At 42.1% G+C, this 17,547-nt stretch overlaps 1 protein-coding gene across 1 annotated transcript; it reads right to left on the reverse strand.

Moving 5' to 3' along the window:
* Nucleotides 1–750: 750 nt before the first annotated feature.
* On the reverse strand, nucleotides 751–16,424 carry LOC127463229 (1-acylglycerol-3-phosphate O-acyltransferase Pnpla3-like). The gene is made up of 9 exons (XM_051772420.1): nucleotides 16,133–16,424; nucleotides 10,476–10,708; nucleotides 9,652–9,717; nucleotides 7,165–7,374; nucleotides 6,503–6,563; nucleotides 4,308–4,523; nucleotides 3,864–3,996; nucleotides 2,939–3,055; nucleotides 751–2,545 (listed from the first exon to the last, which is right to left on the reverse strand). Exons 1-9 carry the CDS (start codon nucleotides 16,317–16,319, stop codon nucleotides 2,254–2,256), a joined length of 1,515 nt encoding a protein of 504 aa, XP_051628380.1. The 5' UTR covers nucleotides 16,320–16,424; the 3' UTR covers nucleotides 751–2,253.
* Nucleotides 16,425–17,547: the final 1,123 nt, after the last annotated feature.

Genomic DNA, 17,547 nt, shown 5'->3' on the forward strand with positions numbered 1-17,547 from the left:
TTATATAATAAATGGTTTTTATATTAAATATATAAATTAAACATAATAAATCAACACCTTCATATTACTTTATATTATATAATATTATTGTATTTGTATTTGATATTTTGTTATCAGCTTATAATTTCTATTTTACAGAATTTATATATAAATTTTTATATTCATATTAAATATATCAATTAAACAAATAAAGCAACACCTTCATGTTACTTTTATATTATACGTTATTTATTATTGTATTTGTATTTTTATGTTATTTATATTTTGTCATCTGCTTATATTGTTATTTATATTTTATATAATAAATTTTAATGTCTATATTAAATATATCAATAGAATTCTTTTATTTAACAGATATTATCTAATAATATCTGATTGTATTTTATGTTGTTTATAATATTTAGTTACCTGCTAAATTCCAGAGTTTTAACTCAGAAGCAAAACACCATTTGTCTTCTTTCTCCAGACACACACCTTCTTTCTCTGGTTTTCCTTTCTCTTTAAATGCAACAAGCTATTTGTAAACCAGTGAATTGCAAAAGAAACAAACAAACAAAACCTTTAAGGTGATGTTGGTCCAGCTGGAGAATGAACAAGCACCTCTCAAACTCCAGAGTAGTTCTCTTAAAAATAAGACTCCTCAGAACCATCAAATCACTTCAACATTCAGTGAAACAAACACATTCTGATTCAACTTCAGATTATTCAGTATAATTCTGAATTATACTCAAGAAAGCTCAGAAAACAAGGTAACAGAAGAGATTGTGGTTTTATTTTAGAAAAAGGAGACAAAACTGGAGCTGTGCCCAACAGAAAAAGTGGTTAAGGTTGATTTAAACAGAGTTAATAGAACTATTCCAACACACAGACCATTAAATTCTTACGCATTCTGGTAAACTATGTTTTGCAGAACATTCTAGAATTTTGGTTTACAAAGTTTAAAATTACAAATGGAGACGATATAAAACAGATCTTGCTCATTTTAACTGTAGTTAGAGGAACATTCCCAACTTCTCGTGCAAGTTTGAAGACACGACCACACAAGAAATGAGCAGAAGAGTTGAAGTAAAATAGCACCAGACTCCTGGAATATGGAAATGGACAACTCAGCACCTCCTCCCCTGCTCCTCACCAGCCCCAAATCCATCTGGATTCTGTAAAATGTAGCACTTCAGGCTCAGGGAAATCAGAGCTGAGACTCTGGAACCTTTGCACAGCTCTCTGGATATCGATACTTCCACTAAGTCTTACACACTTGCTGCTTCCAACAGTCCTGGAAAACTTCCTTTGGGATGCACCTCACCGAGAGAGGGGGGGAGACCCTTTTTCTTCCCTCCTTTGGCAAGAGGGAAGTGAAAGAAGGAGACGAAAAATCTCTCAAGTTGGAGGGGAAAATATATCAAGAATAATTAGAGACGACCTAAACATCACTCACCACTTGCTAGACACTGATTTTTGTTACATCTTCTGTGAAGTTTAACACATTCTTGACTTACTGTTTGCTACTCATCACAGCCACTACTTTGCCTACTTAGTCAAGTATTAAACCTTTCTATGAAGTTCCAAAAAAGTCCTCTGAAATCACAAACTGTACCTGTTTACACTTCAGGGGAACGTGCCCCATTTCTTGCGTCTTTTTCCCTTGAATTATTTGAAGAGGGGAAAAAACCACAGAGGAAAAGAACTGTGAAACACACACCACAACTCAGAGTAACGCTGTTCCTACAGTATCTCGTGCAGACAACTTTCCATAAACACAACAGGCTCTTTAAACATAAGGCAAACGGGCACTGGAGGCCACTAAAAATGGGTGGTTTTCCCTTTATGAAGTAAAAGTCCCAATTTCATTTAAGTGCTATAAAAGTAATCCTAATACATAATAAAGAATTACATCTTGAAAAAGGTTCTGCTGTCAATGCTCGTTTAACAATCTGTTTTCAGAATTTACATTTTTATGCTGAAAGTAAATTTTTAATAAATTTATTTCCAGAGAGACACTGTTTAACTACAAGTCTTACTACAGTTGATTGAGCTGGTGCTTCAACAGAATTACAATCTGTCACTTAGTATAGCAGCCACTGCTTTTATAATCCTTAAAACAGTAAAATTCCCAAGGCAGATTTGTCAGGAAGCTGTAAACAAGTAATTTTCCAAGACTCATTGGCAATAAACAAAGCGACCTTTAGTCCTTTAGGGGTTGGAAGTTTCTCTGCCAAATTTGGAATTTGGGGAAGTGTGGAACCTGCTTCCAAATCAATACTCTGGAGCAGTCTGGAAACTCGTCTCCGAGGAAGAGTCAACATCCATGTCCAACGCAGACTCGTCAGGATTTGGGAGGAAACTGGGGTAGGACTTTAGGTCTGGATGCTCCTGTATTTCAGCAGAGGGATTTTTCATAGCTGACTGAAGGAAGCAGGAAGATTCCCAGAGCCAGCTCTCAATGTGTGAGGTAGAGTGAGGCATTTTGAGGTGGCAGTATGAGGAATGAAATTCCACAGTGGATGGGACAGTTGGACATTCCCTCAGTGATGGATAATCGTCTTTCCTGGGTAAAGAGAAAGAAAGGAGTGGAACAGTGACAGGATTCTCAGATTCACAGTGAGGTGTCACCCATTCCCCCCCCCCAGTGCTGCAAAGTTAAAAGTCTGAAAGGCCAAATCTCACCCCAGCTGGGTAAGAGAAGATAATGAAGCTGAGGTTTCTCTTCCACAGAAATAGAGGCTCCTAAAAGTTTTCCATCATGTGTCTTATTTGAATTCTTCCCAACCATCCTACAGGACTGTCCTCCTTATTCATCTACTTTTTAACTCTTACAGTGCTTCCTGTCCAGACTCCCGAGAAGCACCAGGAGACAGGTTTGAAGCAGTGAGAGCTCTTTCGTGTTACCCTTGAGAAAAATCATGACATCTTCCTGTAAGAAAGCAACTTGGCCCTTTACCTGGATGCCCAGAACAGTTTGCTTTTAGCCTGGGAATAAACTGTCCCAGCGAGCCGGAAGAGCTGCTCCTGCATCCATCGAACATCAGCAGGCATGTCAGGAAACCAGTTCACTAACCTAAAAAACCAGCCCAAAAATCCAAATCAAAATAACACTTCTTGCAAGCAGTAGATCTGATCTGTGTTTTATTTTTACATACCACATCCCACATCCAACACAGCCTCCATTCTCCACGAGTTAACTCCCCCACCAGCGTCCCCATTTCTTCCCAAGCTCCCTGAATTCCCATCTACCCCACTCATGTCTTTCCTTCACTGCATCTCTGAGTGCCTGACCAATATTCCTGTCTCCAAGTGCTCTTTCTGTGTGGAAGGAACTTTCTGATCAGTGGAAGAGGAAGGAAGAAAAAAAAGCAAAGCACAAGGGAAGAATAAAGAGAGGGCAAAACCAGAACGGTGTCACAAATGTATTTTTTTTCCTAATGCCACCCTTAACACAAGTCAGTCACATCAGAGTGGGACAAGGAGGAAAACCCCCCAAAAATCTGTGGAAACTGGCTTCCCCATCTACCAAAAATGGCACAAAAGTGCCAAATCAAGTAGCACAGAAGCAAAACACTGGAGTTGTGCGTGGTTTCATTTACAGAACATCTGATTTTTCAATTATTTTCTAAAGATGACATCTGCTGCTAAAGGACTGCAATTCTCTTAAGCTTAGGGTTCATGGTGCATTCATTTAGCATTTCTCCTTTACCAGAACTGAAAAACTGACCCATTTAAGCCCTGTTTCAAGAGCACAACTTCCAGTGTGAACCTACACAAAACCGGAAAGAGAATTTATATGGTGAGTAAACACTGGATTTCAGTCCTGACTTCATAAAGAAGGACACAAACTACCTGGATGGAGTTCCTGGAGAGTTCCTTACCGTAAAGCAACGGAGTAAGCAGACTCCACTGGGAGTGTGTATGGCAGCAGCAGGTAGGATATCACCCTCATTGGGAAGAGTCTGGAGAACTGAGCGTAGAATCCATTCTGTTCCTTACAAGCTTCCTGCAGTGCTTAAGAATAATGAGTTTGGGAAAGGTGTTAAGACCTTTTGAAAGCAGTTTAGGCCATTTCCTCAAGGTTTTGCAATCTTCAGTTAATGTTATCAAGTGTTACTGAACAAGGCTCAGATAAAAACCACAATAATTAATTCAGGGCATTGCTACCATAAACCTCCTCTATGTTACTTTAAAAAATGGGAAACGCAGGGAGAAAAGGTATTACACCCAGGACTTTTAAGCAGTAATTCTAAGAATTAATTTTAAAATAATAAAAACCAACGTTTGCCACTCAAAAGTTACAGGGACCAGGCTGAGGCACAGACCTTTCCGCAGTCTGGGAGGCAGGCTCTCAAATATGCTCTTCTCCAAAGGCCACGGGTTTGGCTTCAGCTGCTCATTAAGCACTTCCATCTTCAAAGTTTCTACTCTGTTATTTTCTGCCAGTTTTCTTTTCTTCACAAGGTCGCTGTGCTGTGCAGCCTCGGGAGGATTTCTTTTCGTGAAGGACAAGTGGATATAAATGGAGTCATTCAAAATACCTGAAAGAGCCAAGAGCTTCCACTCAGGATTGATCCAGTGGTCTCCAGAGCTCCTGTGCAGCACCTTTGTGTCTGCACAAAGACCTATCCTGAGGGAACACTGTCCACCCAACGTCAAATACATCCCACAAGTGTTTAAATCGCTCTCATGTGTGATTAAAATTCTTTCCAAGGTTCAGGTCTTACTTTAAAACAGGCTCTAAAGAAAAGGGAAGAGTCAACAACTAACTGAAACTGCACTGAAAACACACAGTCATTCACCAAAGTTGTCCTCCTGCAAGAAAGAAAAAGATTTAAAGGAGGAAAGGAGAACTGATTTAATATGTATTTGAAAGAAAACACCAAAACCACATCAGATATTTGGGAATTCGGACAGGGCGGGTATCACGTGGGTACTTTGAGGCATTGCTGCAACAGGGCTGAAAAGGAAAGCCAAGTAGGTTACAGTATTTTTTCCAGGTATATCCAAAGTACAGATCTAAATCAACACTGCTTGCATTGCAAAACTGGTGCCAATTAAGAAATAGCACTGATAATTAACTCAGAAATAAGCACCAGATAATGAGTACTAGGTGGAAAATACAAGAAGGTTATTTATACTCTGTTTCCAGAAAAGCATTATAAAATTACATATGTAAAAAGACCACCAAATTTGAGTAGGATCCATACCTACATACAACAGAACCTTTATCTTACTTACAAGTACTACTAAAAGACATGTCAAAAGAATATACAGTGAATTTAGCAAAAAAATAATTATTTGAAGTGTCCCAGATGGGGGGGAAAAATGAACTCCTACAGTTGAAATAACAAGAAAGGAGAAGCATAATGAATGACCTGGGAAAGGTTATAATTATCACTGATTAAGCTCGATGCAAAACAAACCTGTGACAGAACAAAAACAAAGTTGATCACAGGATTAGGAGTGTGAAAAGGAGGACAGCAGTGGGGCAAAGAGAGCAAGGGAAAACAGCAAGGAATCTCAGATATTAGTGTCAGATACAGGTGGAAACATGCCCACGGGAAACTTGTGGGTGCAGGACAGCAACAGAACCATCTCAGCACAGGCAACCACAAGGTACAGACTCCTTGTGCACCTTGTGCTCTTAATCACCTGGTAAAAGGTAGAAAGCAGGACTCTCATTAAATATTAAATAACATTACTGTAGTAGTGCAAACATCCCATTTCCATCCCCATTATTCCTCTAATCTGACCCAGCACCAATTTGCTTCTGCACCCAAAGACTAGAGGGACTAATCATATTTAACACATGGTTACTGTTTTTAACCTGTTTGTCTCAAAGCATGCAAAGCTTATTATTATATTATCAAGTTGAATATATTAATAAATATATTAATTTATATTATTAATATAAAACATGTTACTAAAATCCTAGGAGTAGAACAACTTTCAATTCTTCTTCCTAAACTTATCTGGGTCTCAAAAACTGCTCCATTACATGTGGCCTTCTTCTAAAGTCTTCCATGATACAGAGTAAGGATTTTCCTGTGACTGAGTTTATATTGTTATTAGACAGCTCCCAGGTCTGGACTAGCAGGAATTCACTTGGATAACAGCAGATTTCACAGGAGTGGGAAAAAGTAGCCCATTCCCATCCTTCACAATTAACACAAAGGAATCTAATAATATGATTTGCCCAGAATGCTTTGATAATTTCACTTAACATTCACTTCACAAAATTTGACAAAACCCCAAAAGTTCAATTTCTGTGTGGCAACACAACTCAGGTGAGCAGTTACCACAGCTGTGATTCCTACAAGAAATAAACTTACTATGATCCCTTAAACAGCCTCAAAGGCCTAGTCCCTTCTCAGCCACACACAAACCTCCTCAACACTTTTTGTTTGTTTGGTGGATTTTTGTTTGGGTTTTTTGTTGTTGTTGCTTTTGTTTGGTTTTGTTCTTTTTAAACTCAGGTTAAGACTATCATGAATAATTATCTACAAGTTTAACATACCATTCTCTTTCAAGAACTTAAGAGCATCCAAATATCCTTGCTCACAGATCTCTCCAAGCACCTGCAAACAGAGTAAAATGAGTCAGGAAAATAAAAGGAGTTTCAACTTGAGATCAGGAGTTTCAAGAATGGAAGGTGGAAGTGGCTTTTCACTCTTGGAAGAAAAGCAGTCAGAAAAATTACTTCTCTGCTGCAGTATATCCCAAGCCACTTGGAAGGTTTGTTTTCACTTTTTCAACTTGCACAGCAGCAACTGAAGAGCATCTCCCTCATCAGATCTGCAACTCACAGCACTTAGAGTTTAAAGGCAACCTGCCTGAATTGAGTATTAACTGAGAACTTCACAAAACCATGAACTTTTAGAAATTCTTCGAAGTTCTGAAGCACCTGGTTAGCAGGTAAACATGAAACATAAACTGACAGCTATTGAATCACCAGTGTTCATTTCATGGCAGAACCCTGTGGTAATTCCCAAATAAATACTGAAAGCCAACCACAGGACATGCATTTTGAGTCTGAGAGACTAAAACCAAGGAGAAATGAAGGCAAACCACGAATAAAAATAGAAACAAGAAGAGAAATGTCACCAGAGGAGTTTATATGAGCAGATGAAATGCTAAGATTACTGTACCTTGATGAACTGCTTGAAGGCAGTGACTTACCTTGGGCTCTGGTGGAAAGAGGGCTTGTGTCAAACGATAGAAGTTGCCCAGACTGAACTGGATGCTGGTGTTGGTCACATTCATCTCGTGGAAGTTGGCAGACTTCCCCTTGGGGCAGATGTCACACTCCCCAGCAAAGGGGGACACAGTGATGGTGTTCTTGCACTCATAGTGGGGTAAGTTGTCGCTGATCCCTCCGTCCACATAGCGCTGCAAAAATCAACAGACACAGAGCCTCAAAGGCTGACAAGTTCTAAAAAACACCTACAGTTCCACAGATAGCCCAAGAGTGTTCTGTTTGGGATTGTCTGTATGCTTATGAGAGTGCATTTTAAAGATCATAATGCTGCACAGCACGCAGAGGAGGAGCAGCACAGCTGCTCTTCTCTTCCTCAACCAAAGAGCTCCCAGGGCACATCTCTGGAAAGAACACCAGTAAAACAGCAGCTCTGCACTTCAGAGCTCAATTCCAACATAGTAACCATTCACCTAGAATGAGTACCTTAAAGTTACTCTCAGAACTTGATATAAAAGCATCAAAACCATTTGGATTTTAAGAAATTGCAAGTAAAATGGACACACTCAACCTTGCCAGCAGTTGTAGGTCTCTATTCTGCTGTGAGTGCAAATGCCAGGTTGTGCTTTTGCCTCCTTTGCACTGAACTGCCCACTGCTGTAGTTTTTAGTGCATCGCCTCCTGAGACATTTTAAGACCCAAGAAGCAAAGAGTTCTGTTTTGGGGTAACGAATGCTCAGTGCAGCAGCTGCAGTGGCTGAAGACAACCCCTCCACTCGCTCAACAGCTCCACTTTTCCACTGGGGGCCAGTTGGGAGCAGGGGCAAAAGGAGTTCAGTGGCTGATTTCTCCTCCTTCCTATCCTTGTGGAAGCATCAAGTACAGCACAACAGGTTTGGCAGAGGAGGAGCCACAGCATGCAGCCTTCTCATGGAATTATTAAAAGGAGGGAGTACACACCTGAATCACTGTTCTACAGAGGTAAATGATTTTAATTACTTGCAGTTTCTGCCTGGTTGCTCCCCCTAGTGATTTTTAAATCTTGCTACGTTTGAAAGGAGTAAAAAAAACCAAATAAAACACACCACCCCCAAAAGCTTCACAACTAGGAATTAGATACACCTATTGAACATTATCCCCAAGTCTTTGTTTTAAAGTATACACACAGGAATGCCAAGCCAGTAAACAGCAAGACACTATAAAGTTTACATCCTTGACATTCTACTGTCCTTAAGCCTGTAAGAGTCATGCCAAGCATAAGCAACTGTGGTATTCTTACCAAGCTACATCAAAAAACACCTCCTAAGCACTAAAATCACATCAAAAAGTTTAAAAGGATGCGGTGCTTCCTTCCTTTCCTCAAAATAAGACCAAATAAAGCATTATTTGTATGTTTTTGTACTCTGAACCATGCCTTTTAAAATAACATTGTCGTCTGGTGACCAGAACTAAAACAGCCAGATTAGCCTGGATCCACCTAAACCTTGGATTCAGTCCAACCTCCTGTTTTTATAACACCTTTAATCTGGAAGAGTTTAGAAGTGCAGATAAAAAAAAAATCCCTATACAATTCTAATCACTTTTGCTTAAATTTCAGCATGAAGAAGAAAATACATTTCATGCCTGTTCTTGACCCTTTAGTACTTCCAAACTGCCTTGAGAAGGGTCTGTAACCAACCACTGTTAAAGATGTTTAAAGTTTTCCTTCTTTCTTCCCTTCTCCTTGGGTAAGGAGACCAAAGTTGGAGGGAAAGCAAATGAATGGCACTGCCTTGATTTATTTGCAATCCACCTCTGCTTTCAGACTGCAACCAAAACACCCACACCAAACCATGGTGACTTTTCTGCACTTCTGGTCTCTCTAACAGGGGGTTTCAGAAAGCCCAGTATGGCCATGAAGTATTTAGAGGTTTTGTGACCAGCAGATCCTGAGAAGTAACAGAACATACCAATATATTGACATTTTACCCCTGAAAAGCAAACTTCCTTACACTGAATACAAATGCCAGAAGACATTAAAAAGCCTTGTTTACACCCAAGTGAACACAGAAGTTTAATCCAGTTGTGAGGCAGATCTACCCACAGCCAGAACACACAGGTACACAATAAACTATCTTACAGGATTTTGGTTTTCAAACAAAATATATGCTTACATATCAATTTTGTAGGTGAAAGAGAAGCACTTTCTTCAATAAATATTTATCCAGAAGTTAAAATACTTGTTATCTTATAATAACCTTTTAATTAATGCATCTTTGGTGGAGGAGAGAGAGGCAGCATGTGTGTGTAGAAATGTATGTAACAGATACTCCACAAATTCATTTCTTTCTTTTTTGGGGAAGTTGTTACAGCTCCAGGATTAAAATCTATGATGAAGGTATTTATTTTACAGTAGGATAACGAAAACAACACTGCCTGAATATTTTCAGAATATCCAGAACTACTTTTAGATGCTAAAAACAGAGACTTACCACACCTCTAAACGATGGTGGAATTAGGCCACAATAAATAGGGACAAATGAACTACAGATTAAAGCCTGTAAGAAAATAAGACCATATAAATTAAATGTTAACTCTTCAACTGCTGACATTAATTTTATTTTTTTTTTAGATATTAGCAAAAACAAGCAAGCAACCAAAAAAAATCCCCAGCAAGAACACTTGATGAAAAATTGGGGAAAAAACCCAGTGTATTAAGTTAAGTATTATTTTAAACAGGATGAGGGTATTCCACATCTTTTTTAGAATGTAACCATATTCCATCTTAAAAAAAGGTAAGACTCACTAAAAGACCATTTCTGGAAATGGTAATCAGCAAGGAAAAGTTTATGATCATTCACTCAAGTTATACATTACCTGAGTAATCAAAGTAATAACTGGGCACATAAATATCAACATCCTGGGATCATATTAATAGATATATCTATAGATATATAGATCACATTTGTCATAGATATTAAACAATTTTAAAAAGCAATTTTTGACTGGTTTTGATCATTGCTTTTATAAGAATGACCTCAAAAAATTCTTATTCACTCAGGATATAGTTTCACTACATGCAATGCACTTTAAAGGCATTTACCCTTTTTATGATTGATCCCTCACACCTTTTTCAGTAAAACAGTTCATGTGACTGGGTAAACCAATTTGTGAATTTAGTGTAAGAGAGCTTGAATTCCTCTTCAAAATACTGTCCAAGTCACAAAACATCCCAAAATGTTTCAAGTGGAAATCCAACAGATGATGTTAAATTAAGATTACAGAAAATTCTAGAAGTTGCCAAAATTAAACATACCTGGATAACTTCTTCTTTAGAGTTAAAATTAGAGATCAGTGCATTTTTGCCATCTGATACTCTGGTTAGTGAGATGCAGAGTCTGCCCGATGACAGCTGGTGAGTGTTCTCTGGAAGATTCCTCATCAGTCCATCTCTAATTATCTTTATCACATTGAAGGAGGGATGGAGAGGACCAAGGTTTCGCTTTCTGGCTTCTTTGGCCAACGCCAGAACATCTGCACAGGCTTGAGCTGAAAAGAAAATGCATTAATTTTAAGAACAGAAGATATGCCAAAAAACAAACCCCACACTTGGGACTAATAAAGCAGGTCTAGAGCTCCAATTTATCTCTCTGACTGCTAGAATGAAAATTCAGGACCTTTTTAATGGATAAAATAACTAAGGGAGTTTAGGAGTCTTCTGAGAGGGAAAAAAAAAAAATCACTTCAGGCTTTCAGAAAGAAGTCTCGGTGAAGAATAAGTTATCTAGATGTAGATTCTAAGTGTAAAACACCCATATAAGAAGCTTCCACTAGGAATCACTCATTCCAGAAGCACATTCTTTAAGAAAAAACAAGGATAAGCACACGTGAATGGTCATATTCCACATGCAACGTCCATAAAACCCTCCAGTATCTGATGCCCAGATTTAATCTCCCCAGGATGGCTGGGGAGGGAGCAGATCAAACCACTCCAGAGACACGACTGTTCCTGGAGAACACTAAAACCACCCTGCCACTGAGTCACAGGAGGAGCAGCAGCTCAGCCACCTGCACTGTTCTGTCTGAACTTCTAATATCACATTTCTCCAGGGCACACTTGGAGGAAATTGCCCAATGAGTTTGTCAACTTGGGAGAAGAAAAGGGGTGGGGAAGAAGGTCTAAGTAACAGGTTATCACCCTGAGTGACAGGCTACAAGGTCATCTATAAATATTTTCAGAACTTACATGCTTTATTGTAACAGACTGGATTCAATTCATCAGGTTAAACGTGAGCACTGCACTGGAGACAACTCTGCTTAAGCCTCTGATTGATTTCCAAAAATATTATCTTCCTACAACTTTATTTTTTTCCCTCTCAAGCACCAACATCTAAACATTGATCATCCTTAACCAGAAGTCTACATTCAACAGAGTATCTCTGAAAAAACCTGAGGTATCAGACAATACTCCCTTTTTAGCACTAGGACTTTGTTCATTCCATTCACCCAGAGCAAAGCCTTGGGCCACAAACCCACTGACCCCATCCCAGGAGACAGCAAACAATTTAGACACAGCTCACTGTTCATGGCCAAATATGTGTTTATTTTTGCTCACAAATAATTGCACAAGTCCCAGCCTGACAAGTGAAGTTGTTTCCAAAAGCAGGATTTGGACAGTTCTAATTTTCTTGCATTCAGATATAAGTTACCACCTCTTTTTTTTTATTTATTTATTTTTATTTAGCAACGCTCAACATTCCAGAACTTCCTAAAGAAAGGAATGAGGCATTTTACAGGAGATACTGGACCACCAGAACTCTGGCCAGGAAAAGCAGCCTTGGAGCACATGCAGTAATTGCATCTTGCAAAATAAGGTCATTTTTTAAAAACTTTGGTAAATTGTTTGTTCTAAAATACAGACCAAGAGCAAACAAATAAATATACATGTTGTCACTTCTCTGCCAGGCCCTGACCCTGTTTTTCTAGACAGCATCCTGTCAAATTGAAGCTCAAGGTATTATTTAAGTTTGAAGCATGAGAACACCTTTACTTATTTGCACTGCAGGCCTATTTCTGCAGAAAAAACAAATAAACCAGTGCTCTCTGTTAACCTCGTATTGTCATTATTTATCTCTCATTGTAAAGAAATGTATCAGCTCACATTATGAATACCCCTTAAAGGGCAGCAAAACTGGCGACCTCTAATAATTTTGGTTTGAATTCCTCTCATTTCAGCTTCCTCTCAGAAAATAACTACCCATCAAAATGAAATTTGATTTAGCATTTTACCCATCTCCTCCACGTACAAGAATTTCAACACTTTGGGGAGTCTATAGAGAGAAAAACTAAGGGAAAATAATTATATATTTTGATTATTGGAACCTATTTTAAAAACAAGAAGAGTTCCAAAGCAAGAAAAAAATAAAATTGTGTCTACCCAAGAGTATGTGATATTAAAACACCAAAAATTTAAAAAGCTGTTAGTAATTCAACAGACTTCAAAGTATTCCAACTTCTTGTCCTTCTGCCTTCTTTCCTCAACAGGACTAAAATTACAGCTATATTACAATAGAACACAATGAATTAACACAGGAATACACATTGGTGTATTCCAAAACAGGACCTTCTCCAAAAAGGACCAAGGGCTAGAGCTCAAGTCAGACCTTGGTACATCTGTTTTATTTCTGAAACACGGGAGAGCTAAAGAAATTAATGTTCCTATTAAATGTGAACTGTTTCTAGTTATATTTCTATATTCCTACTTTTAATTGTTATGTAACTGTCAATCTGTTTCTCACAGAGTAAAACCTGAGTTTATTCCACAGGGTAAAACCTGACATTGTATTTGCAGGCTCTAATAAACCTGTTCTCTTTAGTGTCCCACTGGAATGGATGATCACAGCACCCTCAACACACCAGATTCTCCAGGACATCCATGGGGGATGTCTAACAACAGGAGTGCCACTGAACCATTCCAGTTTGGAACAGCCTGGAATGTACTTCATCCTCAAAAGCAGTCACCTCTAAGCTTCCCAACCTCCCCCAAGTACAAGGAAGGAAAGCTCTGTGGTCAGCCTGGAAAAGTACACTTTGTTTTTTCCATTCAGTGGCTAATGATTACTTTGACTCAAATTTGAAATTCTACAGACTGTTTCTGCCTATCCAACAGATAACACCAAGCAAAAAGAAAACCCTTCATTTAAAATATGCTCTTCAATTTTAGCCACAACCCCTGTTCACAAATATGCAGTCACTTCATGTGACATTAGTCCACAAATGGACTAATTCAGGGCTGGGTCCAAGGATGGAGGTCCCACAACTTCCATTATTTTACAACCTCATGGTAACTGTCTTTTCCTTACACCTCCTCTGAATTCATCATGTTCCAGCTCGTGTCTGCTGCCTCTCATCCCTCTACTGCTCACCTCTGAGGAGATTTTGGCTCTCTCTTCCCACAGTAAAATGCAACTGTGAAAACACAGGGGACTTACTTGTAACTACAACTGCAGGGACAACAAACACTGCACATCAAAGTATATCAGAGTAAGGGAGGTGTACAATAAAATCTCATGAAATACATCATATTATTGCAGCACATACTGCTTTTTTAGAGCTTATTTACAATCCTCTGCTTTCACACAAGCTCACAAAAATTACAGCTAAAAATTAACATGGGAATACCTTCCCAGTCTTATCAATTTACAATTATTAACAGATTTTAGGATGTGGTTGGCTTTGAAATAGTCTTCCAACATTTCCAAGTAATGCCTTTTTTTTTTTTCTTTTTTAAATTTCCAGAAGAAATGCACTTGCCCATGAAATCCTCTACCTTGGACAGTGATCACACACATACAGGATATTCTACTGGTTAGAGGAAAGCAAAAATCTCAGCTGGTGTATGAGAAGGGAGAGACAAAGCAATAACTTGAAGTCTGCAACTCTCAATGATTAAAATGCCAGGAGATTTAAAAGCTGTTACTAACTCATACTGTCAGGTAAACAATATACATTTTCTGTGCTTAAGAGTGCTTCGAGTATTTAAAGCAGCTTTCTTCTTAAATCATTTACAGTGACAAGACTCTGAACTGGATATGTTCTAAAACTAAACAGCTATTGGGGGAAAATATGATATTGGCCTCATAATAAGTGTGCTGTGTCAGGAAATTACAGCAAAATTAAATTAAGAAATTTAGGTAGCACAAGTTTCCTGCTAAAGCTTTGAAGAAATTAAGCCTGTGTGCTTGAGCTCAGTGGTTAAGCAGCAGGGACAAGCATTTCCCAGTGTTACCCTCTTGCACACACAGAGAACTTCTGTCTGTTTTAGTCAGGGAATTGTTCCCTCAGAAATTTAAAAGCAAAACCCGTGAACCTTGCCAAATTCAAAATAAGTACTTAATGTTCTCCTCATCCTCTAAGCAAGAAGAAATCTGAATTTATAAAACCTCCTAGTTCTAAACCGGTCAAAGGCACCACTAGCAGAAACAATCAGTGCTGAGCCATGAACTAGACAAGCTTTTACTCAGTGGATTTCTTGAGTTTAAAAAGAAAACCATTTCCAGGCATTTCATACAAACTTCTACACTGCAGTCCAGCTACTACAATAAACACCTTGATATCTGCAGAGCTGGTACCAAGCTGGCTGTAATGGCTAATTCACTGGATAAATGTATGTCTGGGTTCTCATGAGCCCTAAATAGGTAGAGGTATTAAAACGGTAACTATATAATATTTATAGTATATCTTATATAAATATATATAACAAATATATAATAGTATGAATATATATAATAAATATGTAGTAAAGAAGGATATGTATATAAATATATATAATAAATAAATAATAAAAGGTATACTTTTCCTACTGCTGGAAAACAGGCACTTATTTCACAGGACAGATTATATTGAGTTGCAAACTAGCACCTTGCATCCAGCATAAACACAAAACGAGATTAACTCTCTCCTTTAAATGACAATTAAAATCAGTGATTTTAATCAATCCACCGTTCCTAATCGCACACCTGAGCGACCTTTGCAACATACACTGGGCCCAGATTAGAGAGGAAAAGCGTGTTAAAGCTAACCTAAGCCCTGACCTTAACTCTCTGAGCCTTACCCCAAGAAAGGAGAAGCTTTGGAGGAAGCAAGATAAAGCCACCTGACCCTCCACGTGCAAAGGTAACCGCGGAGAGATGCTCGATTTCCCAACGCAGCGCAAACACTGTTTACAGCCCGGGACAGGCTGGGCCGGCTTGCTTAGGACGGGTGTCGGGCTCAGCTGGCTCCTGCGAGCCCGGCTTCTCATTCCCGTACTTTGCACGGGGGTGGGAAGAGCGGCTGTGACCGCCCCGGGGGGGGCAGGAGACCTGGGGGGCACAAAATCACACACCTGGGGGTGCAGGGATGGAAACACCCCCCTGCCCTATCCCTGGGGGTCCGGGGAACACACAGACAGCCCTCTGCCCTACACCCGGGGGTCCAAGGACAGACACACTGCCCCCTGCCCTACACCTGGGGGTGAGGGACACACAGACACACACCTGGGGGTCCAGGGACATACAAACAACCCCCTGCCCGACACCTGGGGGTGGAGGGGCACAGGAACACATACCTGGGGATAAGGGACACACACACACACACATCCCTGCCCTACACCTGGGGGGGGAAATTCCCACCGCTCTAGTACGCAAGTCTCGGGAATAGGATCAAGCATCGCCAAGACCATTCCTTGCGCCGTGTACCGCGTCCGGATTTAATTCCACCGAAGGGGGTCACGCTCCTTTTTAGGGGCAGAACACGAGAAACGGGAGGCTCGGGGCCAGCCCCGCACGGAGCGGACGGGCAGCGCAGCCCGACCCGGCGCGGCCAAGCCCAGCCTGGCTAAGCCCGGCTCAGCCCCGCCGACCGCCGGGCGCTCCCCGGGGCCGCTCCCACCGCCCCTGCCCCCCGCCCGGCCCCGCACAGCCCCCTCCTCACCCAGCGAGCCGCCCCCGACGAGCACGGCCCCGGCGAGCGCGCCCGCGGAGGCGCCGTAGATGTGGCGCGCGTCGCGGATGACGTGCGGGGCGCGCTCCTGCAGGCAGGTGGCCGCGCCGATGTGGTAGACGCCCAGGAAGCCGCAGCCGGCGAAGGACACGCTCCAGCCGCCCTCGCGGTCCAGCATGGTGGCCGGCGGGGCGCGGGGACAGCGACGGACGCGGGGCCGGGGACAGACACGGGGACAGGGCGCGGCGGCCGCTGCCCGGCGACTGTGCGCGCTCCCGGCGCCGCCCCGCGCGTTACCCGCGGCCGCGCCCCCGCCGCCGGCCCGCGCCGCAGCCAATCACGAGCCGCCCCCGGGTGGCCCAAGGCGCCCCAGCCAACCCGAGGCCAGCATGCAAATGAGGCCCCGCCCCCGCCCGGCGGAGCGCAGGGCGCGCTCCCGCGGCCCGCCGCGCGGGGGGACCCGCACCCAGCACCCAGCGAGCCTCGGAGCTCCGGCACCCCGCGGTCCCCTCGGGCCCCCGGCCCCGCCTGTCCCCGCATCCCCACCCTGCGGGGCCGCCCGGATGCTCACGGCCCCAGCGGAGCGGTCCCGCGGGGCTCGTCCCGCTCACCCCCCGCACGGCTGGAGCGGTGGGGTCCGGGCGGTGGGCAGCAGGATGGGAAGCAGTGGGGTCTGGGGGACGAGGAGAGCAGCAGGATCCGGGGGTCGGCGGGATGGAGAGCGGTGGGGTCCGCGTGGGTCAGTTGGAATGGGGAGCAGTGCGGTCTGCAGGGTCGGTGGGATGGGGAGCAGTGGGTCCAGGGATCGATGGGATGGGGAGCAGGGGGTCCGGGCGTCACTGGAATGGGGAGCAGGGGGGCCCGGGGGTCCCTGGGGTCGGTGGGATGGGGAGCGGTGGGATGCGGTACCGGCAAGCCGGGGTGGGTGGGGGGAACACGCCCTTCGATCGGAAGGGATCTGGGATCGGCCCCGCTCCCTGCAGCCCGTGGGAGGCGCGGGCTTAGCAATTACCCTGATTATCCAAGGCTCAAAGGAATCCACCGTGGCAGCGTGTACAACCATGGGTGTTTTGTGATCTGCTGCAAGAGCGAGCACTGCTCAATAATCCTGACATTTCAAGAGAAGAAAATTCCTGATGATAACAACACCGGGTTTATAACAGGAAGATTACAGAATAATCTAATCTGCTTTCAGTTTGCAATTTCAATCCGCAAGCAATTCTTTGTTAGTGTTTGTTCTACCAGCATTTCACAGACAGAAGTTCAAGCAAAACACCAAAATGCCATCTAAAGTCTAGAACAGCATCATCTAACAGAGTTTCAGTACTACCCAGCTGCCTGATGCATCAAAACCTTGTGTCAGGTACTGGTGGACTTCCAGATGTCTCATAATGGCATCTTTAAGC

This window comes from Manacus candei, unplaced genomic scaffold (assembly GCF_025592945.1).
Source record: "Manacus candei isolate 608988 ecotype Guabito, Panama unplaced genomic scaffold, ASM2559294v1 h1tg000153l, whole genome shotgun sequence".
NCBI lineage: Eukaryota > Metazoa > Chordata > Aves > Passeriformes > Pipridae > Manacus > Manacus candei.